The 27,918-nt window shown below is 31.8% G+C and overlaps 2 protein-coding genes across 4 annotated transcripts; one reads left to right on the top strand and one right to left on the bottom strand.

Moving 5' to 3' along the window:
- Positions 1-4,167: 4,167 nt before the first annotated feature.
- Positions 4,168-27,601, bottom strand: LOC117216828 (Kv channel-interacting protein 1). Of its 2 annotated transcripts, none has more exons than XM_033463907.1 (7): positions 27,280-27,601; positions 19,421-19,783; positions 6,027-6,096; positions 5,880-5,950; positions 5,350-5,622; positions 4,666-4,961; positions 4,168-4,246 (listed from the first exon to the last, which is right to left on the bottom strand). In XM_033463907.1, exons 2-6 carry the CDS (start codon positions 19,583-19,585, stop codon positions 4,914-4,916), a joined length of 627 nt encoding a protein of 208 aa, XP_033319798.1. In that variant the 5' UTR covers positions 19,586-19,783; positions 27,280-27,601; the 3' UTR covers positions 4,168-4,246; positions 4,666-4,913. The 2 variants fall into 2 exon arrangements, with proteins under 2 accessions (XP_033319798.1, XP_033319799.1); XM_033463908.1 differs by having other exon boundaries at positions 19,421-19,724.
- LOC117216826 (dynein regulatory complex subunit 5-like) lies at positions 6,268-11,051 on the top strand. Of its 2 annotated transcripts, XM_033463903.1 has the most exons (9): positions 6,268-6,381; positions 6,646-6,918; positions 7,460-7,651; positions 8,037-8,204; positions 8,295-8,433; positions 8,793-9,027; positions 9,763-9,918; positions 10,148-10,262; positions 10,322-11,051. In XM_033463903.1, exons 1-9 carry the CDS (start codon positions 6,335-6,337, stop codon positions 10,407-10,409), a joined length of 1,413 nt encoding a protein of 470 aa, XP_033319794.1. In that variant the 5' UTR covers positions 6,268-6,334; the 3' UTR covers positions 10,410-11,051. The 2 variants fall into 2 exon arrangements, with proteins under 2 accessions (XP_033319794.1, XP_033319795.1); XM_033463904.1 differs by lacking the exon at positions 7,460-7,651.
- Positions 27,602-27,918: the final 317 nt, after the last annotated feature.

Genomic DNA, 27,918 nt, shown 5'->3' with positions numbered 1-27,918 from the left:
GTACAAGTTAAAATACGGTTCTATAAATTTTGATACAATTGGAAACATTGGTTTACAGTTCAACAAGATAAATTCTAAAGATCAATAAAGTTAATTACGATCTATGTTACCTCTAATGTTCATGAATTGACTATGACTACTTCGATCTATACAGAATGTTTCAAAATATGCGGAAAAAAGTTAAAATTTAAATTGCAAACTTTTTCAAATGAAAAGTATATTTCAAATCTGTATACGAAAAAATGTTTTTCCAAGAAAAAATCGTTTTTGACGTACTCATATTTTGAAATATTCTGTATAGTACCTCATTATTCTCATTTCGAGAAAGAAACCAACACGTACTAGATTTACGATCTAATAAGTTCCTCAAAATTTGATTCTTAAACATCGATCTTACGCTTCTATATTTCAAATTGAATGGCTGTCCTGATTTTGAAACGACCAGTAAGCACGCACGATATGTAACGATCTAAATTACAATTCTTTTCGAAAGGAATAAGCTAAATCATTGACTAACAAAAGTGTAACATTTAATTTCTCTTACGTTCTAAAACGCGTTGACAAAACCGTGTTCAATTCTTTTGGCGGGAAATTTGAATTCTCTTTTCTTTCTTTTTTTGTAACGGAAATGATCGTCAAATGTTTGTGTATAAATTTGTTTCATTGTAAAATGTTGGACAAGTTCCTGAAAATTTTAGTTCAAAAAAGTATCATTGATATTCTGTAAGATAGGGCACTTCCGGTTTCATTATTTTAGAAAATGACGAAAACTTAAAACGAGGAAAAAGTATTGAATAATTTTAGATTAATAATTTTTCAATTGTACTAAAGCATTAAATAATAATAAAAAATTATTTTCTTCATTGAAAATTATCGTATTTTATGATTGAAAATTCTTTCTTTTGAAACCGGAAATACTCCGTATTTTCCTACTCCTTATCGTCGCTTGGAGACTTTTATTCTTAAGTATGCTTCCAGTTGTTTCATAGAAAATTGTTTTTTTCTTTTTTCTTTTTTAATTATAACATTCGTTGTTTCCATCTTCTGAAGTCTCACTTTTGTTTTTCTTAGAAAATATATAAAAATCGTTTAATATTAGATCGATTGCGATACACACGCATACTTGTCGCCAAGAAGCATCGATAATCGCTTCTTATATCGATTTCTTTTATTTTATTTTTATCCAGGTGAAAAAAACTTCCATTTAAAATTCGAAGAAACTTTCGTGCAATTAGAAAAATCTTTTCTTTCCAAAATCCTCGGTCATCAGAATTTTTTGTCCGCCTCCGGATGCAATTGACTTGTTCAGTTAGAAAACCCAGAAACAAGCGGCTTTCAATTAATATTCTCGACTTGTGAACTCTCCACGTTAACGCTTTCATTCATTATTAGGAACAATGGACAACGGATTCTTGATTGTAGCATACTTTCACTCTTTTTGGTCTAAAAATTGAAAAAAATTTTAATATAAAAAAAGGTAAATTTATAATTTATTTTTAATTTTTCAATTATTTAAAGATGTTCGTATTTGACGAAAAACTTTAGTTATTTTTTATACAAAATGAAAAAACAAAATTTTTAATATCTAAAAATTGGTGTTGTCATTTCATTAAAAAATTGTTTTCATTAAGAAAAGATAGAAAATAAATAATTTAAAAAATTACAATTTATACCTATAGGTTTAAATTTGTAATAGCTGATTATTCAGAAATGGTAGAGATCCGAATTGTTTACGGACTCTATCTGAGTGTCTCTATCTGAGAATCATCGTTATTTAATAATATAGTTGCTATAGGAACGCGCTTAGCAACCTATGCGTCTTCGACTTCTATTAAAACACCATGATGAAGGATTTCATTGATTAACAAGTAACAGTGCGAGTGCTACAAAGAGACAACAACGGTCAACAAACGGTACTTATCCTAAATTCTTTTTCTAACTTGAGCCTCTATCTCGAAAGATTTACGATTAAAAAGAAAAATTACATATAATATATATGTATGTATATATAATATTGCCTAAAAACTTTGAGGCAAGGTAACTATTATTTTTAAACGATTCTAGTTAATTCCAGATGGCTAGATGATTCAGCAAATTAATATCCATTTGATTATAACGGATACTAATTATTATTAATGATTTTGTAAATCCGCGCCTCATTACTACAGGTACTTGGGGGACTCAAAAAATGGACTAAAAATTCTGATCTATCTATAAAGTATCTAAATTACTCGCTATTATTCAAATTAGCCTATTTTCCAATAAAGAAAATTTAATATCAGATATTATTGTTTGTAAATAATTATGGAAAAAAGAATGTTTTTGAAAAATTATTGAGTAGTTTTATAACGTTCTAGTGGTTTTTAAAGATCTTATAAAATGGATCTTGGTATAAACGTGTTTTCAAGGTGCATGTGCAAAATTTGAAAGGATACTCTAGCTTGAAAAGACACACCTGGTGTTGTATATTGATAAAACGTGGCTGTACGTTACTAAAAAAAAGTTGGAGATCCTATGATCGACGCAAGCTGCCTACGTCTATGTCGACTATCATGGTCGTGCAAACGTTCAATCGACGATAAATCGTTCGATTTTTTAATAACAAATTCGTCTCATATAATACCATGTGATTTTTCATTCTTTTCTCCTCTCAGATTTTTTCCCTCTAAATCACTAGATAATTATTGCAATTTGGTGTTCCGTTTTGTGGAACGATCACTAATTGAAACACCCCTCTATGTATTGAACAAGAATATATAATCTTACCTACGATTTAATTTTTCTTTATATCTTTATGACAATTATTTCCTCCTTTTCAAACATTTTAACAGATTTATCGATATTAGAAAACTGATTCTCTGCTATCGCTCTTACACCTACGATATTATGTAATTCTACTTTAATAACTTCGTAAAACAGTTGAACCCTATAGGGACATATCATATGATATAATTGTATAGTATTCAATATGAAAGAGATAACAGAATATCGTCTTGATCTTATTTCCTCAGGAGAACCACATTGTTTTCGTATACCTTTTTCTTTCAACTCCTTACGACATGTGAGATTGTCTCAAATGAAAATCGAACTTCTTCTTTGTTCGTGAGGCTCTATCGCCGAATGCTCGTTGCACGCTTGAATTTTTAATACGTAAACTCTTCGTGTAAGCACGTACGAAAGCAATGCTTTCTAAAACAAATATCTTGTTCGTTAAGCACAGAATGTTACTAAAAAAATGAAAAATCATTCTATGATATTTAATTTAATAGTGTAATTCAATATTTTCTGTATTGTATATTATAATAGACAGAAATGAAGACAGAAGTAATAGACAAAAATTTTTACTCTACGTAGTGTACAATAAATTTTCGGTTTTGTATTTTTCAAAAATTTAAACAAATTATTTAAAAAATTGTAAATAAAAATTATAAAGATAAATTCATTATATCAATCACATTATAAAACTAGAAACATTCTGTGCATGATTAATTGTTTCAAATCGATACTTAGTACGTACTGCCTCATTTTCAGCATCTTCCAAATTACATAATCTTGTAGATAAAATCGTATCTTTCAATCGTGTACACAGTCATACCCATACCTCGTTTCATCGCGTACGAAAGGAATAGTATAATTTTTTTACTCGAAGTTTGGCACGGAAGTGAAAGAAGACAAAATGCTGTTTCATGTTGAATTCTTCTCGTTTTTAGCGTGTTTTCTTCTCTTTGGCGAAAACGATAGTGTTAAATACTTTTTTTTGATATTCAAAAGTTCTTCCCCTAAATAAAGTTGAAGTATTCGACATCATTGATAGTTGCTTATTTAATATTCTTCCTCCATGATATATTCGTCGAATCAATTTCTATTTTTCCCCTTAATTTGTTAATACAATTCTTTTAGTCTTAACTCGTGTGATAATATTCGACTTTGTAATGTCGATTCCACAATTGACAAGTCGTTCATCTCCCTCTTATAATGGGGATGCTCTACTCCCATTATATCTGGATGCTTAACAGATTTGCTTACGTGATGTAAAATAGTTCTTCCGCAAGAAGAAATACCTTATAGCTCGTTCGCCTATCGACCGCGAGAGTTTAATTGAATTCTTGAACTCGCAAGATTCTTAAGGGCTTCATTCTTTTTGTTTTCATTTTTATCTTTTTTTTGTTTTTTTTTTACAGTATTCTCTGTTTTTCTTTTCAGAAGTTGGAATTCCTTATTGTAGAAGTTGGGAATCACGGTTTATCTATGGAAAATTTGAAAATTTGAGAAGTGCACAGAATACACATAATATGTAGAAATATGAAAAATATTCAAAGAAGTGATATAATAGTAATAAGTATAATAATAATATTGATATAATAATGAGAATAATATAACAAAGATATTTATTATATTATTTAGTGGATGAGATAAATGTTTTCTTGAATTTTAACACTTCAGAATTAGAATTCACTTGTTTAAAATAAAATTTATTTATATAGAATCTATTATTTTATATTTATTTAATATCTCTAAAATTCTGGCTGTTTTATTATCAAACATGTTCCAATTACGTTAGAGAATCTATTGGTATTTCTAATTTGTAACTTGTAACTTCTAAAATTTCACTAATGATAATAATATTAATTGGATTGTACAAGAAGGTTCAACATGATAATTTACCCTTAGCAAAAGAGCGGAGCCTCCGGTTGGTTCCACCAGTGCGCCGCTAGGAGCATATAAAGCTCCTGATCTTGAACGGTGTAACCTGGAGGTGGTTGAGAAGGCAAAGGCGGTGGAATAGGTGGCAGCAGAGAGTAGGACGGCGGTGGTGGCGAGGGCGATTGGGACTGCGAGAAGGTGGTCGTGGTAGAGAGCGGCGTTGGCGGCGTCGTCTTGGTCATCACCGGAGGCTCTTCCTTCTCCGGAGATCAAAACGCGTAATCGAACTTTGCCAACGACCGTGTAGTCACATCATCCTAAACATACCATTTCTGTTAATATAATTGTCATTAGCAGAAATATAGAGATCGATATGATAGACAAATAAAACTTTAGATTTTGATACGAATTGTGAACAATTTTTTATTTCTGAAGTTTTATGAATTCTTTTCTTGGAGATTAGAAGGAAGATGATCATGTTCTTCCTCAATCCATTCTTACGTGTATAATAATTGTATAGATCATTTAACAAATTTTATTTGTCTTATAATACTAATGACTCTAAACTGTAATGTTAAGATTTCATGAGATATTGATTCTTCAGTGAATAGCATGTAACAATATCGAGAACTTCTCGCCATCGGCAAACTGTTCACGAAGTAGCAATATTGTTTAAAGATGCATAAAATGCAAACGTGTCGATACCCTCAGACAGCTCTCCATAAATTCTTCGATCGTTATTATGCCATCTTGGTTTAAATCGAACTTCTTGAACACCCTATCCAACTGCTCTCTCGCTTTCCTTTCCTCTTCGGCGTGATGTCGTCGTCCCATCAGCTCATGCACTGCAATCACCACTTCCCATAGCTCGCCCCTGGTGATGCATCCGTCGCCATTTATATCGTACAGCTTGAAGATCCATCGTAACTTCTCGTAGATACTGCCTCGTAGTAGAGTCGATAAAATTACCAGGAGATCCTGAGAAGAAAAATCGTATCGTATGTTTCGGATCTTTCTATTTCTTTTTTTCTTCCTTCGAAGATTGGGAAATTAGGGAAAAAATGTAGTACAATTAATGCATTAGGAGCTTTGGAGATCACAAAAATTGAGGAATTGCACAAAAAGAAAATTAGTAAAAAATTAGATATTAAATATATATTATTACAAATTAAATTAAATTAAGTAGAAAAAACCCGATAATAAAAGAGAATTGTTAGAAAAAAAATTGAAATTACCCTAAAATTCATGGCACCATTGCAATTAACATCAAAGGCCTTGAACACGTAATGAGCATAAAGACTAGAATCTGCAACGTGTATACGAATTAATATTAAAATTATTCATAATAATTAACTACAAGGCAAGACATAATTAAAACTTACTGCCATGAGGAAAGAATTTCGCATAAATATCTTTGAACAGGTCCTCGTGAACTACACCCTCGGGACATTCCTGAAAATATAATTATTATGATGGATATTATTTCAGTCGGGAAATAGGTCGTTTAATTGAATATGAAAAGAAGGAATTGGCACAGTATGTTAACTCGTTGAAGATAGAAGCTTTTATCGTCGATTATATGTTTCGCCTGAAGCAAGTTATCATATGGTGGAGATGTGGAGGAAATGAATAAGCGAAGATGTTTCTGTTTACATATTTATGAATCTAATGCATAGAGGAGGTAACAAAAATGAAAATTCCGCACACTATACCCAAGAACGTGTTGGAAGCTTACAGGTATGTTCTCCAGATTTTCTTAATTTCGTTAAAAACCCTATAATCTGCTATTTTTCCAACTCCATAATTCTGTAATTCCTCAATTTATCTTTTTTAATCATTGATTTCCAAATTCCAAATTCCTTAAACTTTCTACTGCTCAATTCTCAACTTTCTCAAATACTTGATATTCGGAACTCAAAATATTATCAAATTCTTATTATAATTATATATAATAATTAACACCAAAAAAGATGCATATGTAATTAATATCTTTTTTGGAAGATGTTCGGAAGAAACGACGCGGTTAACGTGCGAGGTCGATCGAACAATTCGACCGGAAGATGTTTCCTGGGACGAGGAGAGAGTCCCAAGCTTAAAGACCCTCGCCCTTCGTGTCATAGCCTCCGTATGGAAGAAAAATCCGATACTGGAGGAATTACCAACCTGTGAGGATAGAAATATGCTGATGGAAATTCTGCCTACCGATTTACCGTTCGAGTTGACTATAAGGAAAATCGACAATGAACACTATTGGGAACGTTGCTCGAGAGCTAGGTGAAAAACGTAATCGAAAGCATTGAAAACACTTCGTAAAAATTTCTTTATATTATCGTGTAGTACAAAGTTGAAATGAAAAGTATAGAGTATAAGAATAGAAAATGTAGAGAAAATTGGAACGAGTAACAGAGAAAATTAAGTGGTAAGGAAAATAAGGAAACGTGAAATCCCAGGAAATCAAGAAATTAGAAAAACAGAAAATTTAAAAAATTCGCAATCCATAAAAGAGGCCGTCAAAAAAAAGTTTATTCGCGTCCTCATAAAAGCATACAACACGGAAGCAATCTCATAAATGGATGTTTAATTTACCGACCATAAGTAGTTTTAGCTTACTACCGGCGGTAGTATATGTACTTTATATAGTATCATTCCATTAATTTCTCTTGGCCGTTTTTCAACGAGCATTCTCTTGAAACAGTTCGCCCACTTTCCAGCACGAGAACTATCGAATTTTCATAAAGAAAGTCGTTTTTGGTTTACATAAAGCGTGACCCCAAATTCAAATGTGAGAATGCGGGAGAGACTAGAATTATTTCAGATGGGGGCACAACGATTGCGCTGAACATGGCAATTCCTGGCGGCGACGTTACTGCGAAGGTGCTTTTCGTGAATATTTGGAGAATCTCGAGCCAAGTTTCTTCGAATCCCAAAAGGAAGATTGTGAAAAGATGATCGATCTTGTGCGTGATTATGTGCACACAATAGAGCTACGTTCTTTACTGCCAACAAAGTAAATCTTCTTAAATAAATAAGATATAATATATTCTAAAAAAAATGTAAACTTTCAATATAATAACTATTCTAAACATAAATACGAGAATGCAACAACAATCCTAAATTTAAGTTGTTTAAACGTAATAATAATAATTCTAAAAATAATTTATCTTTACAAAATAATTTAATTCCAAATCTAAACTATCTCAATATAACAATAGTTATTCAAAACATAGAGGAAAAAATCCGAATTTAAAAGAAATTTACAAAAGGTAGCTACGATTAGACTTCCAAAAACTGAAATCTTTCTCCTTGAATTTGTCGTATAAGCCTTCACCTTACATAATCATTGCACATAGTACAGTACTACTTATTTGCACGAAATCTGTTCACATTCACAGGAAGGATAAGATATCTCTAAACGAAGAAGATTCGTGTCTAGCAGAGGAAGTATTCGTCCATCACATCCCGTTGGAGCTTATTCTGCCACAATTCCCTCATCTTACTGAGCTTCGCATTAATTTCGGGTTGGTTTACATGAACGATGGTTTCGAGTGGCGAGACTTCGAGTAAGTTGCTTTTCCAGGTTACAGTTTAATACTCTACTATTTCTTCAAGTCTGATTTATGTACATTAAAAGAGTAAAAATAAAAATAAAGGATATCCATTGAAGATTGCTTTGGTCTTGGTCGTGGGATTAAAGCTTGCCCGAAATTGAAGAAATTTACTTTGACTAGAAGCAATTTGGATCAACCACGTGCAGCAGCTCTTCTTCAAGGTGTGCTGGAGAATGATAGTGTTAGTAGCGTCACAACGGCTTAGAAAAAATTTCCATATCGTACAATTTCTCAATTCCTTGATCCTCTAATTTTCCAACATCTTATATCTTTAATTCCCCAATCTTTTAATATCTCAAATTCTTAATTTTACAAATTTTAAATCTCTTAATTTTTCTACTGTCTAATTTTTCCAGTCATTTAAATTCCAATTTGATTAAACTCACTTTGTTTTTTAATACTTAGTATTCTCTTTCTCTATTTCCTCAGTGTCCTATTATTCAATAACAATCTGGAATTAAGAACGTATTTTCTATAATATTGTTTATTGATCATTCTTATAATACCGTGCTGTTAATACCAAATTCTTTTTCAATTCAGATAGAAGAATTAGACTTTTCTCATTGTAAACTGGCAGATAAAGGAGCAAAAGCAGTTGGTGAATACCTCTCGCACAAGAACCTGAAAATACTGCATTTAGCGAACAATGATATAGGACCGGAAGGAGTGGCTGGTATAATCTATGGGCTGCTAAAGGCGGAGCACACAACACTACAGCATTTGAATTTGAGGCTAAATCCTTTGCTAGACAACGGGATGTTTCATGTGTGTGCCTGTAAGTGTACAAAGTATTAAGTTACTAACTTTATCCTCTTATGAGTCAATATTTATACTGGTTACCGTATCGAAGCCATGACGGCGATTGTATCTCGTAGAACAAACACCGTGCTCGACTTCCGTCCCGTTAATCTCCAGCGTGTTCCGCCCGGAAATTACACCGGATTCCTGTTTGACTTTTGCTGAATCTGCCCGAATGGACACTATCCCGTGATTTATACGTTAAACTATAGAACTTTGCAATATCGTTCCTTAAACATTTAAGATTTTTGCAGAAAAATGTTGTCATAAAATTGATACATGACAATGAATTATTTACTAATTGGTAATAATTATTCCGGATGAATTTCGAAATATTTTCTCCGTGTATTCTATTTAACGGAGAAACTGACATTAAAAGATTATGGAGATAATGTTTATTAATCGATAATAATTATTAGAGAAAGATAATAATTATCATAAACAAAGTGCAACAATATTCTTTGTTCATCTTGTTTAAATGAATTAAGATTGAAATACTAATAAAAAAGAAGAAATATCGTGATTTGATATTTGAAAAGAAATTGTAAATACCATGATTAAGTTACAGAATTATTTTTAATTTATTATATGTATACATGTAGTTCCCTATTTAGAAGTCTTTACAACTTCCTCGAAAACGAAATGATCGGATTCTAGACAAAGAACACGTGGAAATTGCATTCCGAGAGTTCATTGTTTGTGTTTGTTTTAGATCTGTTAAGAAGCGAAAGTTTGGAAGTTCTCGACGTGAGTGCTTGCGGAATAGAGGCTGCTGGAGGTGCAGCACTTGCCGAAGTATTGACTTCCGGTTCCATAAAGCTCAAAAGTTTGAATCTTAATTTGTCGAACAATGATTTTAACGAAACAAGTAAGATAAAAAAGAATAATAAAATTTTCTTTCCCTTTTTTATTTTTCTTTATATTTTCTAGAGTACGATTTCAAAAATTCTATAATTCAATAATTTAAAGTAATTTTAATTTATCTTTTATAAATCTTAAAATAGGAGGTGTAGCATTTTTATACCGAATACAATGAAATATAAATATAGTTGGAGAAGGTGCATATAAAGAATTTAATATGGTGTGATTTTATGTAGTTGGGGATTCATTTGAAGCAGCGTTGAGAAACGTTCCATTTGTAGTGGGATTCGAAGCTCGAATGTGCAATTTCTCCAGACAATCAGAATACTCTATCCACGAGAGTGTACTCAGGTAAGGAAAAGCAATGTATTTCGGTGAATGATATTTCACAGGCTTTCCTTACTTTTCAGAAATAAACAGAGGAAAAGAAAGGAAGAAACGAAGCGGATGCTTGAGAAATCACAGAAAATCTCCATTGATTCCTTCGTTTCAGAATAAATTACCAGCAAAACATACTGAACATAAATCATATAATGGAATCAATAAAATAAAGATACGAATGACAAAATTTTTATTGAATTCCATTATTCAGATTTCATAGTTTAAAAATTAACAAAAAGAATGAATACAAAACAAATATATAAAAGGAGTAAGACATTCTTCCAATTTGAATTTAAAAAGAATATTTCAGAAAAGAACAAGGAAGCGTAAACCTACATAAAAGAGAGAAAATATAAAAAGAACAGAATAAAAGGTTCGTGACCTTACATAAAAAATATAAAATCAAAAAAAGAAAGAATTCAAAGTTCTATTTTACACTTCTATCCTCAAGATTCTGTGTTCTGTGGCGTTATTATTCACAGAAATATTAAACTCGGAACTAATTACTTAAAAGCAATTAAGGGAAGCACAGGAATCTTAATGTTGGCGAAGTAATTACCATTTTTGCATAATATTCGACGATAATGTTTGCATTGCATCCGGATTTTCGGTTGTAGCTGGAGGAAGCACGGCAAGAATAACCATCGTGACGGAGAAGGGCTAACGAAAGAGTTGGCAACAAAAGAACAGCGGAACGAGCGTGTAGCTACTTGGAGGAAGTTATGCGAGAGCCGTGAACACGGTAAATTGCGGCGAAAGTAGGCCAGAGCTAAGACTTTTTCCATTATTAAGACGAACGGATGCAGGAAAAAACAGAAGGTCCAGTTTCGTTCGTGTAATCCTAGGGATATTTCTCCGCATCGTTCTATTTCTGAAGGAAGCAGATTTAACTCCGTTGCCACTCTTTAATTTTTATATTTCAATCTTATTCCCATTTTAGCTGACAAAAAGTTTATCTTAGAGAAATGTTTAATATAGCGAGCATATTCATGTAATAGAATATATAGTAAGCTGTTGATACAAAATTTTAGAATAAATTTAGAATAAATTTAATTAAAATTCCACCTAAAAAATATTTCTAATTAAATTAAAAAACCAAAGATCCATATTAGATGCATAACGTCACAATATTTAAAATGACTACCTGCTTTGTACGAAAATGTTTCCCATGAAATCTTACACGATATCTCTTCGAACGATCGAGCCCATAAAGTTTTATCGACTCTCTGGAGGTTAGGTTTTATAGTTTCCTCGGAATCATACCTACATATGTTGGCCAAAAACCGTTGCATCCTATAGAAAGCAATCATCCATTACAAGATTCCAACGCCAGAAATCGATTTTCGTTTTTTAATATGACATTTATAATGAAAGTTCCCGTACTTCCGACAGTTTAATCGGTTTGATAAAATAGCGAATATAATGCAGGGCGTAATCTCTCGATTGATGTTATATAAATTGAATAGAAACACTATGAAAAAAAAAAAATGAAAAAATTCCTTTAGCAGTATCATTAATATAACATTAAAAGATACACACTCCAAAATAAGGGTTAATATTTTAATAAAATACTATAAATAATAATTAAACAATTAATATAAATAATAGTGTTAAACATAAATGTAACTATGTAAATATGTCCTGAATGATTAATTTACACAATACGCGAAAGGTGTTTGTGGCCGACCTATATTTGCATTCGAGAAAGTAAATTATGGAGGTACACTTCAATTACATGGAACATTGTCACTGAATTCTATTCGCCCAGAAAATTACGTCGGACTTCACCTCATTAGAATTTCAGTCGACACGTGAACTCCAATTGGAGTGGTTAATCCAATTGAGATTGAAATATAATATAATATAAACGTCGTCAAAGATACAAAGAAACGAACTGAACGAACTGAATTGAGAAGAGACTTAGTGAGCCCTAGAAGTTGTAGTTGGATTCTTCATTGAAGTACCACTCAACTTATAGTTCTCGTTAACCTGTACTTACGGCGCCGTTCTTATTTTTATATGAGATATAGAGAACAAGTCAAAGTTTGTTATTGTTTTGCAATAAAAGATAACAAATTAGGAAGAGGAAGTTCTTGTTCTAATGATTTTATAAACGAGATGAACAATTTAAAATAAAATCATATTTTTTCATCTATTTATAAATTACTTATACAGTTCTTACTTCAGATCGAGATTTCACTTGCTTTAAAATTATCATGAAAGGTAGACTTTCTTATAATGATTTCAATCACTAATAATACTCACTTACAGTACCTTTTAACTTTACTTTGGTATAGCATTTTTAATGAAACCACTGCTCGTGAATATATTAAACTTATCTAAAAATACTGTATTACTATATACTGTATTACTATACTAAAATACTGTATTGTACGATAGTGATAATACATCTCTTTTTATATTATATTCAGTACCATGCAGTTGTTACAAAAGTAAACTATCGATAAAAGAAAAGCATAAATTTACTTCTCGTAGGAGAACCAAAGGTTGCTTATCCAACGACACAAGGTAATTGGAATAGGTCAGAGGGATGCGTGAAAGTTCGAAGGTTCATCCGAATTAGAAGGCGACAATTTACTGAAAAGTTCAGCTATCCTATCGACCTTCGTGCGTGTGCGGCTATTGTATACATACGTAGGCCTAAATCCTTGCAATTTTCCTAAACGTCAAGGTTCCGGCCTCGACGCGGCCTCTGGTGGTCGGCCTTCTTCGATTGCCACTAGATACCGACACACACGCTTACTCCCGCCATACTTCCCTTAAATAGAATCGAGTTCAATAGGACGAACGTGCTAACGCTCGCCTAACCTTTACGCTTTCATTGAAAAAAAAGGAAAAGGAAAAAAAAGACTTCTATACTCTAGACTTAAGATGGAGAGAAAGAACAAGGGAAACAATGAGGCTACGTTGTGCCTCCTCGATAGTTGTGACAAAGGGATTACAGAATAGAGGATATCGGACTTGTTTGCTGCCTAACCATATATCAATGCCATGGAGGAGAATAAATTCGACGCTTCGCGGTAGATTCTGTCCGCAAGATTACACTTGAATATTTTGTTTCTGTATAGAGCAGCGTTTAGAAAGTTAACATTGTTATCATGTCTTTTCTTTTCCATAAATAATAATTGAAATAGAAGCTTTACTTAATACTAAACGTCATATTTATGGCACCTTTTCATAATAAAGGGCAATTGAAACAAAAATTTGATTTAATAATAGATATTATATACAGGTTGTGTAATATAGATAACAGCTTCTTCCAGTCAAACTTCTGATGCCTTCTGATAATAAATGAAGTATGAAGAATGTCACAAATTAATCCTCTAAAATCCGTTAACCGTCTACTATATACATATCGTGTTTCTTTGCTGTGATTCTCAATTGTAAAGACAAAAGACCCAATATCAGTCATATTGACTGATTGGGTAATTTTAGCGATAAATTACTATCATTTCGAGAATTCAATGTTTTTTAGACATTACCTATTCGGATAAAAAATACCATAAACATACCCGCGATACTTAGCACCGTACATTTTCATCGTCGTGCAAACGCATGCTCTTGACACAATTGCCAGTCTTAAAGGCTCAAGTGGAGAACGTACAGTGGCGAAATAGCGCAATTAAAACACCTAAGGAACTCTCGAAAAGTCCGACGCTTTTTTCGCCCATACACACAAAACGTTCCAAGGCTCAGGGCTTTTTCTACGTAACGTACAAGTGCTCGTCGACGAGTGGCTGTGCGACGAAAGTACTTACGATATTCAACCTTTCGATCCTTTCAGGGGCTGATCAAAAACATAAATAAATTTTCTCCAACTCTCCTTGCCTTTTACATTTTAATTGAATACATTTTTTCATTCAGAAAAATACAGTGGCTATAAAAGGTATTGTCACATACCCTTATTTTGCAATGAAGCAATCTTTTTATTAGGTTCTATATATTTCATTTTTACAGTATCAAATTTTTGTAATCATACGAAAGTACATATGTACTATTAAATGATACGAAAAGTATACTTGAACCTAATTAATTAGTATGTAAATACTACACTAATGAATGGTAAGTAAATATTGTTTGTAGCCGCTGTACGTCTAAATACCCTTTAATATCATCAGATTAAAACAACCGCAGAAAATTTCCGTTTTAAAATCTCTTTAAAAATAATAATGATGTACGAGTGTGCTGGAGACAATTTTATCAGATAATTTATTGTTTAAAGCAGAAAAGGAGTATAAATACTTTTATAATATAGGTGAAGAATATTTTTGAAGATTATTTCGTAAATAACCTATAAAAGATGCTTAAGAGGATAAGTAAAAAATGTGATTATAATTAATGACATCTTATAATTCAACTGTTACTTTGAAACACATTTTATAAAAGAATAATGAAAACGAATGTTAGAGACAATCTTACCAGGCAACCTGTTGTTTGAAGTCAGAAACAATACTTAATATTTAAATAATATATAAGAATAATATTTTTGAAAATAATGCCAGTTAAAAAGAAAAAGCAAATGGTCGAAATTTTAATATCTCTCTTATTTCATTCTTTTCAGTAAAATGATCGATTGAAAGTAGATCCATTCGTCAGTTCGAAATCTTCCAGCAGAATTTCGAAAACTCAATGGTATCTCGCGAAATAGTAATCGTCGTGACACACTTTTAGGCTGGCAAAAGCATAAAACGCCGGTCGATATCTAGTATACGTGTGTTTAGCTGGGAAAAAACTGCAGTTAAAAGCCACACATTTTGTGACAAAACTATCACATCGTGTATTCACGACTTTGATCATCAGTATACCAGTCGCAAAAGCGTTTTATACGTACACTACCGTTCAAAATTTTTCAGAAGCTTTAGTCCATTTGTAACAGTACTTCAGTTTGATCAAAATATACAAATTAATGATAAATTGACAATTAGAAGCGACATTATCTTTTTATGGAATTAACAGATCATAAACTAACCATACTTATTAAAAGATGTATCTAGTAATAAAATATTTTACAATTTACTATCGATACTACAGAATTATAAAAATCTCTAAGTAACCAATATTTTTTCCATCAATATTCTTTCAAATTCACTGTATATCTTGTCAAAAGTAAGCAAATATATATACATATATGTATATGTATAACATGATGTACGATATACAATAAACAACATGTTATATACAATATGTTGTACATATATATACACACAACATATGTATGTACATATATTTTTGAACGATAGTGAATACGTCGATCCATTTCCATTCATCTTACACCATTTATGAAACAACCAGAAACAACGTCGATCAATCAATCGATCGAACATGTCCATTCTTTCGAAATGTTTTATTTCAAATATGTATATGTACTGTCATATCGTTACGATACAAAGGCAAGTTTTTTGTCGCTTTAGAAAGTCGATTATGCTAGTACAAACTAAACCACGTGGAAACGTGTTAAAATAGAGATTCGCGACGGTGCTTGAATAATATCGACTACATCAGACAATAAGCCATCTCTTCGTTGCCTACCTCGTGTCAGTTATCTATATCGATGGCTATCAAAAAGTGAAACGTTTGGACTGCAGCCGACTTTTATCTGTCGTTAATTGAGCAAAGAAACATTATTAATGTATAAAAACTGTCAGGCAGAAAAAATGGTAGAGATTTTATTGAAACTGCTACTGCAAAGACAGTCAAGAAAGTTTGTGACACGTAAATTAACATAAATTAAAAAATTGATTAATCGGATAATATAAGAGTTTACATAAAATTAGATGAACAAAAGAAATAACAATGAATGTAGAATTTTAAATTAAATTTTGAAACCGCTCATTTGACCGGGCCTGGTAAGGTCAGTGTTAACTCGCAATACGGTTAACATAATGATACACCAAAGAAAATGTTTCTTTAAACAAGAGTAATACGTACAACATATGTATTCGGTCTGCCCAAATGAGACAGACATCGTGCAATGTGGGTAAATCCTGGTTGAAGAATAGAAAGTTCTAAACTCGACAAATTACCGTGAAACGTACAGGTGGTTCTGCTACAGTTCCGAACTCGTTTGTCTGCGGATAGTTACATCCTCAATGGAGGAAAACGCAGTTAAGTAACTTGGAACACTTAAACGAAATATTAGTCAAAAAGAAAATACCAAACACTAAATACTATTATCAAGCACAAAGCACTATTTCTTTTAAACTTAATTAACTTTACCGGTTTACCCTTAAAGGTTTGACGTTACACTAATAATACCACAAATCGATTTTCACATATATTACAATTAAAAATTAATTATAATATAAGTTAAATAATTTTTTTAATTTGTAATACCGTAATTTTAACATGTGTGATATAATTATAATTGTATAATTGTATTTAAAATGGTACAAATATAACTGAAGTTCGAAGTATAGTCTTTAATTTAAATTTCCCGTGAATGAATTTCATCAATTAAATTACTAATTAAGAATCAACTGAAATTTTCGGTTAAATTTCGTGTTTTATTTAAAAAAAAAGGATTAGATCAGATCTAAAGCATAAAATTAGAACAACAAACGTTTTGAACTACTGTATTGACATGCTAGAGCGTACACCTATGACATTTACGTAGAAACAACATCAACCTTGAAGGAAACTCGAGGAGCTACAACTACCGTCTCTATTACCCTCTAAACGCTACGTAAATATTTTATGAGTGACACGGGATTGGCGTGGCACGTTACCTTCCCCTCCTAAGCCTCGAAAACTCATTTGTCGCAAAAATCGAAATTTCTCCTTTGCAACATCAAGGTCATATTCGTCATGAAAATCGCTGGCATTGCGTGTACTCATATGGTGATTGTTTGATTAGAATTGAATCGTTACTGCATGTATTATATGAAAGAGAAATAAGATACTTTAGGCGATTTTATAACTTTACGTACTTGCAATTATAGATTAATCATCGTAACGATATTGTTGCAATTATTACATGTTTGTGTGTAAATTGCGTTTCAATGTCATTCCCCCAATTTCTTTCTTATTTTACAAGCTACGAACATTTCAACATACGCGACATAATTATTATTATTTATTTCTTATGAAATATTGAAAGTATGTATTACATAGTTTGTATCTGATACCAAAAATACAAGAAATTTTAAGAACGAAGAAGTAATTATTTTCTAAAAATTGTTTATTCTAAATTCTTCGACATTCTATCGTACTGTCAGAGAAATCCGTCCATCGTCAAAGAATGACCTTGTATATCACAAACCTTTCCATGCAGGCTCGTCCAAAGAACTGGGATAGACCATAATCTCTAGCTTCCTCTCATCTGAATATAACTACAAAGGGCGGTAAAAAATTACCTGTTTTTATATGAAACTCGAAGCTATCTCCAAGCACAAAAAGGAACGCAATCTCTAAGTTTAAAAACTTCATTCAGGAAGTTGGACAAAATTCATTTCACAGAAATCCCTCAAATTCACCTTTTTCTACTAACCTCATTTACGTTGCATTTTATTTCTTTTACGTTTAAAAACCAACATTTCAACGATGGAATTACTTTCTTTTATTCATTGTCAGACGCGTCTAAATAAATTTATTAAAATCTAACTCGAACTTAACCATAATATATCAGAAATTTTAGCGTTATTTAATATTTTTCATTAACATTGTCACAGTCTGTGCGCTGTTGCACAATTATGAGCCAATATTATCAATGAAAGTTTCCAAGTTACAAATTATAGTTTATCAGCATTAACAAATTTTCTTGCATAGTGGAAATAAGCTTTCTAATAAAACACATAAAATCGTATATGTAAAGTTTACGAAATTATGTAAATTTTACTAGGCGAAAGATCCTATTTATCATAACATTATAAATTTATAAAAAAGGAATGTATAATATATAACTAGTAATTTGTCAATTCAATAATATTATTAGTTGGTAAATAATTGTACTAGACAATGGTAATAACGCATAAGAAGTGATTGTTAATTCGCCAAAGAATATTTCTAGATGAACATTGTACGCACAACGTAAGAGGAGAGGGGGATATCCAAAATAAAATTCCGTAGCAACATTTCCGTCCCCTCATGAATATTCATAGCAAATAAAATTATGACGAAAATTGATGGCATGCCAGGAACATGCACCAGCCGACTGGTTTGCAAAGTACAATCATCGTTACGAATTATAACTAATTTTACAAAAAGACTAACTTAATCAAGAAGTGAACCATCTTATTCAACGTTTCATCAAAGATTATTCTTATATGAAATTTTCTTTCGTGAGAAATAATTATATATAATAGGTTTCGGATTATTTAGATTTCATAAAACGTATTCATTAATAAGTATCGTGTTGCAGGCTGATAGCAAGTTAATGACTACAAGAGATAACTAACTTTGAGGGGAGGTACAGAGTTGTGCTTCTTGGAACAACCTGAATGAGAAACTGATGATAAAGCGCTTCATAGAATTTTGTATTATATAGAATTTTGTATTTTATATTATAGAAGATAATGAAGTCATTCATATAAAATATATTTGGAATTTATATTTCATTAAAAATTCAGAATCAGATTAATTTGATCAATCATTTTAATATATAAATTATTCATTATTTTAATGTAGAAACATCACCAATTACACGTAATTAAGCTCTAGTTCAAAATTACGTTTTAAAATTATTGCACAGAAATGAAGCTTTAGTTGGCTAAATTAATTTGGCTTTCAGTTTCTAAATAATATTAGAATTAAAAGAATTTGTAGAGACAGAAATAGAAAAATTTCAAATGTTAGTATGTAATTATACTGAAATTATTAATAAAAATACTCGAACTGGTGAGATTAATTCACCTCTACGTGCCTAATAGAATATGAATTTTAAACAAGTACTTATGTTAAATACAAATTTTAAAAAATCCAGATCTAATTACATTCAATTAATCCCTCATTTAAAACATCTTCTCACTGCTTAGAAACGAAATTTTAACTGGGAATGTCCTCGGGGGATTAAAGTGGCCAGACCATCCAAGAGTGACTCACGGCTCTACTTATTGTTCCAGGAACCGCAATTCTGTATCATCGGCTGTATTTTCAGATTCAACGTGGCTTACCTGCTTGAAGCCACGGTACATCACTCGTATTTCTTGTCTGGAGAATTTGGTCTGTCGAAGCAGTTCCTCGAGGGCGACAGGTCTGGTGGTTTGTTGCCTGGTTCGTGTGCTTTCGAAATCAAACAGAGCCTCTTCCGGTCCTGGCGAATCCGGCGGCGTAGCCATTTGTGATCAGCTCAACGTTTCTTGTCCGACGAAATTCTTTTGTTTTTCAATTTATCAGATGCCCTCCTCTTGATTCGTTCAAGGTCACACCACGATTACTTCATCCTTCTCCATTCGTTATTTTGCATTGCCCTCTTGCCTATATTTCCAGTTTTAATAGTTAAAAGAAGGATTGAAGAAAGAATGCTAGACCAGAGTCTGAAAAAAGATGGTTTTAAGTTAATTCAAATATTAATTATATTTTAATAATTTTAGATTGTTTGCTTATAAATTTTTTACCATTAATGTGATAACCAGTAATATAATAGTTTATAATGACTGTTATATACATTATTAAATATAATTATATTAACATGAAACATTCCAATACAAAAGTGTCCAACCACAAAGTAGATTTATTGTCAAAATAATGAGTTTTTAAAAAGTGTACTTATAGAACGTGGAGTGGTTTATAAAGCACAGAACAATTAAATTTTCTGCATTTGAAATACAATTAGAGACTTTTGGCCGCCACTATATAAGAATAAATCAGTGAAGATAATTGCGTGTTCGTAAATTTTATCTATTTTAAAAATCCAATTAATATGACGTAATAGTGACAATTTGATCGATAAGGGATTGAGGAGATTCAACTTTAAGTTTGAAAGTAGATAAGGTAAATCATTGATCAGGCTTAAGATCAATAAAACCTCCAGAAAGCTAAGTATCAAATTTTTTAAAATTTTGTCAGAACTTAAAATGATCTCGAATAGGCATAGATAAAACTATTTACCACAACAGAAATTTAAACATTCCAGAATATATAAACTATCAATGCCTATATTATTGGTATTTATATTAATTCCTTATATTAAAAGAAATCGAAAAATCTTTTAACATTTTGTTTTCCGATACTTCGTTTTTAAAATACAAGCAATTAAAACTTTTGCGTCCTGACTTTCGACGCGCGAAGTTCGAATTTCGGTCTTCACGCGCTCATCAATCTTAAATGCTCCTCAATTCGTAAACCTAAAATTTTAACAACAAAATACTAAAGAACTTTTCTTTTTCATTCTTCCCAAAGACCTCTGCTTTTAAAGCACCAAAAGAATGTTGCATAAAATTTAAAAAAAAAACATCCACAACTTGCTATAAATATCTCATACGTTTCCACAGCAATATTTCCAATACAGAAAAAATACTCAGAAAAATTAATACGAAGTACAACGTCAAGAGAAAATATTAGAGAGAACCCAAATCTGATACTAATGCATTAATAAAATATTGCATAGAACTTTCAAAGAGGGAAATTCACATTTTTAAATAAATACATACTTCGTAAGTTCTGATATCTTCCAATCTGCATCAAAGAGAAATATTAGAGGAAATCCAAATGTAACTTTATGCATCAACAAAACGTAACGTTAAATTTCTAAAATACGGAGGAGAAGATCCATAACTCACAATGAATGTTTTCATAGTACAACGAGAATAGCTATAAAAATTGAAATGAATCTCTTTTACTTAACGTCAGGAAGAAATATTATGGAGAATCCGAAACTATCTTTACTATATCAACAAAATGTTACATAAAAGTCCAAGAAGAAAAATACACACTCCACACAATAGGAATTTTATATCTTCGAAAAAAGAACTATTTACTAAAATTCGCGTAAATCTCTTTGATTCAGCATCAAGAGCAAATATAATAGAGGACTCAAACCTAATTCTATTACATCAAAAAATATTATATAAAACTCCGAAAAAGAAAAATTCACGCTTCACAGTCAATACTCAGTAAAAAATTCATACAGTACAGTAAAAACTCAGAAAAAATTCATTCGTTCTTCGAGATTCGACTGACAAACAGGAGGAACAATTTCAAACGGTGTTCCATAAATATGCACTGGTTGCCATGTATTTTACATATACGGCCTAGTACGAGGCTTCCATAAACATCCGGCAAGCCAACGATAGCCGAATGCATGTGGCAGATTCATGGAAGCAGTTGTAAAATGACGGATTTAAAGCTGCAGCTACTACGTGTCTGGCTTTTGTACACGTAAGCGCGTTGGAACGGCAAACCGAAATCCAAGTCGAATCAAATATTTACGTACTGATATTCAGAGAGTAAATTAATGTCAAAATCAGATCAAACGATGTCGATCGATTCTTTTAATGAATTAAAAACTCTCTGATTGACGGAGCCACGTGTTGCGAGTCGCGTGGTCTGACTCGATAGCGCCTTGTTCTACTTAAAGTATGAGTGGGCGTATCATGTAGATTTGAAGTAGTTTGAGGTGATTTTTATATGCTGGTTCCTTGTTTTATATATTTTTTTACTTTTTTCGGTAATATTGTATAAGGTAGTATATGTGCTTATTAATTCCTTATTTATAACTTTATGCTTATTAACTCCTTAACCTACGATTTACGTTTGAGAATTTACGTTTGGTCCGATCATTGTAGGTTAAGGGGTTAAGATACATCTTGTTAAAAAGAAGCAAGTATCCAGAAACTTGTGAATGATAATGTACATAATATTCAGCTTGAGATGACTGATTTTATTCTCTGGTATTATATGTTTCTTTCTTTACCAACAAGTCCTTCCAGTAATTTTTGTAAAAAAGAAAAATAGAAAAAAGATGAAATTACGTAAGGTTACCATACGGTTGGCAAGATTCAGGTCACTCGGTTAACGCCTATTGAATCAAACGCGATGTCACAACCGTGTTCTGTAAAGAAGCAAAGAGAGAAAAAGATAAACGTGTGGGGATGCTCGTCAGGCATCGCTACCTCCTTTCAAGAATCGATGATGGTTCAAAGGGTCCCCCTAATGACATTTTCAAATCGTTTCATTTCAATTCACACCCTCTGGTGAACTCGAACAGATTGTTTCAATAGTTGTCCCAAATTAATTCTACTACAACACATGGCCAACCGCTTGAGAAAATTCTCCATTTTCTATTCTAGTTTTCTTAGTCTCCTTAGTTTCCTAACAAATTAGAAGAAGCGGATTTTTGCTTCATTCTAACATATCTTAGTTTTTCTAATAAATTAGGAGAAACATTTTTATACTTTATTCTAACAAACTCTTTCTTATAATGTGATCAGAAAAACAACAGAATATTTCCTTTTAATTTCTCATTATTAAATTCTTGTAGTATAGGATTTTTAGAAATACCCCTAGGAAACTTACTAGAAGCGCCTAGTAATATCTCATTCATGCAGTTGACAATACGTTAACTTTGAAATAGACTATAATCAATATTATCATAATTATAGAACGATAATTTAATTAAACCATAAAACCTGATTAAATCCCTTTTGATTTCGAAATATATTATAATTGATATCACTATGATCGCAGAATATTTATTCAATCAATTATGTAGCACTTACTGTTATTCAATTACGAAACCTGATTTTGACATGGACGTGGAAATTGATTTTAAGGTGCAAATGTAAATGCACAGGAAACTTTCATACTGTACTATATATTGTATAAAATATACAAACATACAAATATACAAATCTACAAGTATATTACATTGATAAAATTTGGAACCAATTGAAAATGTATATGAAAGTTACAAGAAATTTACTACTTCTAGTACATTTTCTGTATATATTACTATATATAATTTTCAGATTCTCTCAAACTTCTTCAATATAATCATGATGCTCCTATTATACTGTTCGAAGGAAAATTCAAAATGTTTCGCATAGTACACATAATATGTTCATAAAAAGTTTTTACAAATATCCGAATACTTTCGTGAGCTGCTGTATTTTGTACAATATTAAATTACTTTGTTTCGAGAGTAAAGTAAACCGAAAAAGGCAATGAATAAACGAACACAAACACGGTGAAACATCGGACAAAGAATCGACTTATCGATTCTGGCGATTTCTTTCTCTGTATATGCAGATCGTGTACGCTGGTGTTCATTCATTTTAAAATTGATTTTCACTCGGAAGAATAGCTTTCAGCGTTTTGCTTCCCAACTACATATGAGGTTCAATCTATTTCTAGAACTTTTTTTCACGTGGCAACCGACTTGAAATATTTTATGGTGGTTGTTCTCTAGTAAAACAATCCCATGTTACACATTAAAATTCATCTTCATTCCGAAAAAGGATTATTATTCTTCTTATCACAAAAAATTTAAACATTAAAATTCATCTTCATCCTTCCTACATCAAGAACCAGTCCTAAATCAGCTTTATCATCTACAAAATATTGCACAGCAAAGCCAACATATTCAATTTATTCCAACAAACAGCGAAGCACCTGTTTTAACTGCACTAATCTGTTCCTAAATTTCTCCGAATAAAAAGCTGTCGCGCGACGAAAGTAACAATCGTTTTATCGTTTTCTATGTATCCGTTGCGAGAAACGCAAAAAAGAAAAATGGCTGTAAAGTTGGAATGAATCATGATTGTACCCATATGTGACCGCCGAGGATCGATAGATAAAGTGAATTTTTATTTTTCATAGGCGTATAGGTATATGGCTATTATGTGACACATACATGTATAAATGAAAGATACATAGCCTCGTTACAACATTGGGTGTCTATACCTATAGTCTATACTGTATATTAGATATACAGTTGTTCGGTGTTTCATTGGAAAGTTGGCAAAAGCAGTGCACGCGCGAATTTCTGGAATAAATTTCGATGCTCTCAGCTTAAATCCACCCACATTCTGCAACAACCCTCTTCAACCCCTTTACGACCTTCTCAATGTGGGGGATGATGAGTATCGTAAATCTTGGGGTGTACCAAGAATTCTTTCTAGAACAATTTTGTAATGTTAGCGCGGACTATATATAGTGTAGTACCTATTCATGTCAACATTAGGTTGGTGTAATTAGAGTAATGAATCCTTTAATTCGTTTGCTTGATCACATTCAGAGAATACTATTTCTATTGTATATTGATTACTATCTTTATTGATTTCCAAATTTAAATTATTCATGTGAAGTCCGTTAACTTTCGACATCCTTCAAGCAATTATTGTAAAGTAAATAATGTAAATAAAATTTTAAATAATTAAATATAACTAAATGTATAATAATATCCGTAAGTTATGTAGTTTCACTTATTCGTCGAATTTTCGATGTAATCAAAAATGCCTAATATAAGAGACTTTTTAAAGAAATGCAAATATTATGACCGATAATGTCGCGGTAAGGTAAAACACGAGTTTACTTCGGGGCATACTTTTCTACGAAGTTACTGTAAAGCTACGCAAATCGTTAATTGCGGCCCTCATTACCCACTTTTATATGTTCGTTACTAGAACGGTGAAAACGAATTAATTAATTCATGCAAATCAGTCTATACTATTCTCCTTTGCCACGAGAAAAAAATTTGCTAATTATTTTATAATAATGTCCTTATAAAATATAACATCAAAGAAAAGAATTTTCTAGAAATATTTTAATATAATATTCTGTAGGGAATGCTTTTCTTTGATTTTACGTATATTATTCAAATATAGAAAATATATACTGCTATATCAATAAATCTCTTTTAATTATTTGCGCATTTGATATATATTATTGATAATGACTCATTATAAAAATGTATATATCTATTCTAAATGATAATGGAGACATGCTTATTGTCAGAAGTAAATTTTCAGATCAGCTCTTGTACCATCAAAAATAGACGGTGAAGTAAACCGAATACCATGCGTGCAAGAAATTAGCTACACACCGCATTAAATCTTCCGGCGAATTGCTTTTCTATGGCGATGGCCGCGTACCGTTTCGACAATAAACCAGCTTTACATCTTCGTTACCATCATCTACATTACGCATTCGTTCTACTGACGGATAAAATGGACTTAATGACACCGATTGAATGTAAACTCAATTACGCGATTAAGTCAATAAATTTCACTGATTTTGTGGCAAATGATTATAAAAATCAGTAACAGATAATGTTTCAAAATATTACAATTTAAATATCTTCATAATAGAAGACTTAAAAGTAAGTTAAAAAATGCTTCGAAATCGAATATGCTTTTATTATTGTATAAACAAGATTTAAAAATGTGTAATAATACTATATAAAAATATTGCATTACTGTACATATGCTGATAATTACATAGTTGAACACTTTTTCATGATGTTACAGAAAATATTTAAAAATATGTAAAAATGATAAGTAAAAAGAATACTGCATGCTATTTTATAAAGAGATTTGGCGTATTATCATTCATTATTGTAACTAATATACTATTCTCTCATATTTGAAAACTAAATTGAATTGCGTAAGTAATTTAAAAATTAAATATCCTGCTACCACTTTGAAAAACGATATTGATTACACGAACGAAAAGAGGAACAGTGATAATATTAAGTACTCGACTTAACAGTGCACATTATCGTTTATTATTACAGTTGAAAAATTTAGTATCCTTTCATACTGGTCAAAGTGAAAGGATGTCCAACGTGAATGGCTCTATGTTTAAACTAGCTTAAATATTTCACCCGGCTACGCGAGCATCCACTCGAGATATTGCTACTATTACTCTTCAAAGAAAGTTTCTAACTTGTCCACAATTGTAAGACCATTTCTTCTTTTGAACTAACAAAATATAAGAACTGCATTTTTTTATTTGTGCATCTATCGCGTGTAAAGATTATTTCGCTCGTGTCGTACAACACGTTGCCGTACCATAATAAATCTTATTAGCTTACGGAAACAGCATGGAATAAGTATAAAATATCGTCCCTTACTAGAGAACAATAGAAACAAAGGACAATTTGCCACACCGGGGCGCGCGGTAAAATAACATTACGTAACGCTCGCACCTGTATTTGGCTATTAATTTTGAAAACGAAATATCGTTGCCAAAAAATCTGAAATTATCTCTTACTATCCTAATTTATTTTCTGTTAAAAAAGACATAAATAGATGTTTTATTGGAAACTATTCAGTTCAATGCTAAAAAGTATTAGTATTTAACATTATAGTAAATAAAATACCTAATGGAACTTGTATAATTTAGAAAAGTAACAACGGATATAGAAGACACAAAAAGAATACTATCTGTTTGATTCATTATATAGCTTCATCTAGAAAATATTAGCACTCTAGAGTAGCAATGTTATAGTGAATAGAGTATAATATTTGTATAGATTTTGAGGAAAATAATAATATTTGTATAAGACAGAAAATGTAATTATCTGGAATAACACATTTTTACTCTTGTCTTGATTACCTCTATTTAACAAATAAAAGTTGTCTCTATTTATCTAAATTTCCCCTAGAAAATATTAGCACACAGAATAGAATAACTATGTTACAGTGAATAGAATACAATAATGCTTTTATCAATTTTTAAAATCTAATAATAAATGTAAAAAATACGAAAATATTTTGATTATCCTTTCTTAAATATCCAATCTATTATCAACCTTTTTAAATATTCAATTCATTACTAATTTATTTAATCCTGGCGAATCAATTGAGCCCCATTTACCCCAAAACAATCATAATGCTCAACGTACAAAATCAAGCCTAACAACAACAAACACAGAAATCTCTAAAAAAAATCAACGGTATAAGAATGAAAATATCCTTTTCTAACCTCCTTACAATAACCTTATCTATCAAGTATACAGTTTCCTTGACTCGCGCGAGCGCACAAAAATGGCAACAGCCTGGCGGCAAGATAACAGAGAGAAGTCGCTTACGTTTCTCCGCGTAGAAAGAAATGTCAGCCAACTCGCTGGGAATTCGATCAGGACGTGATGGACCAGACGAAGGAGGCCACAGAGAGAGAAACAGGAAAACAGAGTATGTATTCGTTTTTTTGAAGGACAACGCGAGCACGCTGGACTTGCAGGGTGAACGACCCTGGGTCGAAGAAGAGACGCGACGTTCGACGAAGGACCGGAGAAAGAGAGTCAGGCTAGCCCGAGCACCGGTATACCGTTTATATCCTCTTCTAGTGGCACACACAACGCTCAACAACGATACTGCGCAACTACGTAGTCGGCGGCAGACTGGATGTGGCCGGGTTAGACCGGACCACGCATCCTCTGCCCCGCCCAATCGTCGCCCTCCTTCTTTTTCGCCCCCATACGATCCTTCCCCACGGAAGGAAACTACCCTTAACGAGCGAGCTCCTTTCTGTTCCCCACCGACTTGCTCGCCTATTCTCCTTTATCTCTCCTCATCCCTCTTTTTTTACATACTGCAAGGAATACATTGTGTTATGAAAATTGCTTGAATGATGAGATTGTTTAGAAGATAGGGTTGCCTGATTTTGTACATACCTCTTAGAATGATACTTATCCTAAGAAATTTTAATTATTCAAGGTTGTTTCCCC

The sequence above is a fragment of the Bombus bifarius genome, unplaced genomic scaffold (genome assembly GCF_011952205.1).
Source record: "Bombus bifarius isolate JDL3187 unplaced genomic scaffold, Bbif_JDL3187 scf7180000007973, whole genome shotgun sequence".
NCBI classification, from domain to species: domain Eukaryota; kingdom Metazoa; phylum Arthropoda; class Insecta; order Hymenoptera; family Apidae; genus Bombus; species Bombus bifarius.
Note: the sequence above shows the minus strand (reverse complement) of the source record. Positions and strands in the feature narration are given on the sequence as shown.

What these genes read in the sequence shown, in the direction of transcription:
- LOC117216826 (XM_033463903.1), top strand. Translation starts at nt 6,335, where the DNA reads ATGAAAATTCCGCACACTATACCCAAGAACGTGTTGGAAGCTTACAG. An exon ending in TTCGAGTGGCGAGACTTCGA is followed by an intron (nt 8,205 to 8,294) that starts GTAAGTTGCTTT and finishes ATAAAAATAAAG; the next exon opens with GATATCCATTGAAGATTGCT. An exon ending in ATCCACGAGAGTGTACTCAG is followed by an intron (nt 10,263 to 10,321) that starts GTAAGGAAAAGC and finishes CTTACTTTTCAG; the next exon opens with AAATAAACAGAGGAAAAGAA.
- LOC117216828 (XM_033463907.1), bottom strand. Translation starts at nt 19,585, where the DNA reads ATGGCTACGCCGCCGGATTCGCCAGGACCGGAAGAGGCTCTGTTTGAT. An exon ending in TGTACCGTGGCTTCAAGCAG is followed by an intron (nt 6,097 to 19,420) that starts GTAAGCCACGTT and finishes TTATATTTTCAG; the next exon opens with GAATGTCCCGAGGGTGTAGT. An exon ending in GAAATTCTTTCCTCATGGCA is followed by an intron (nt 5,951 to 6,026) that starts GTAAGTTTTAAT and finishes TACACGTTGCAG; the next exon opens with ATTCTAGTCTTTATGCTCAT.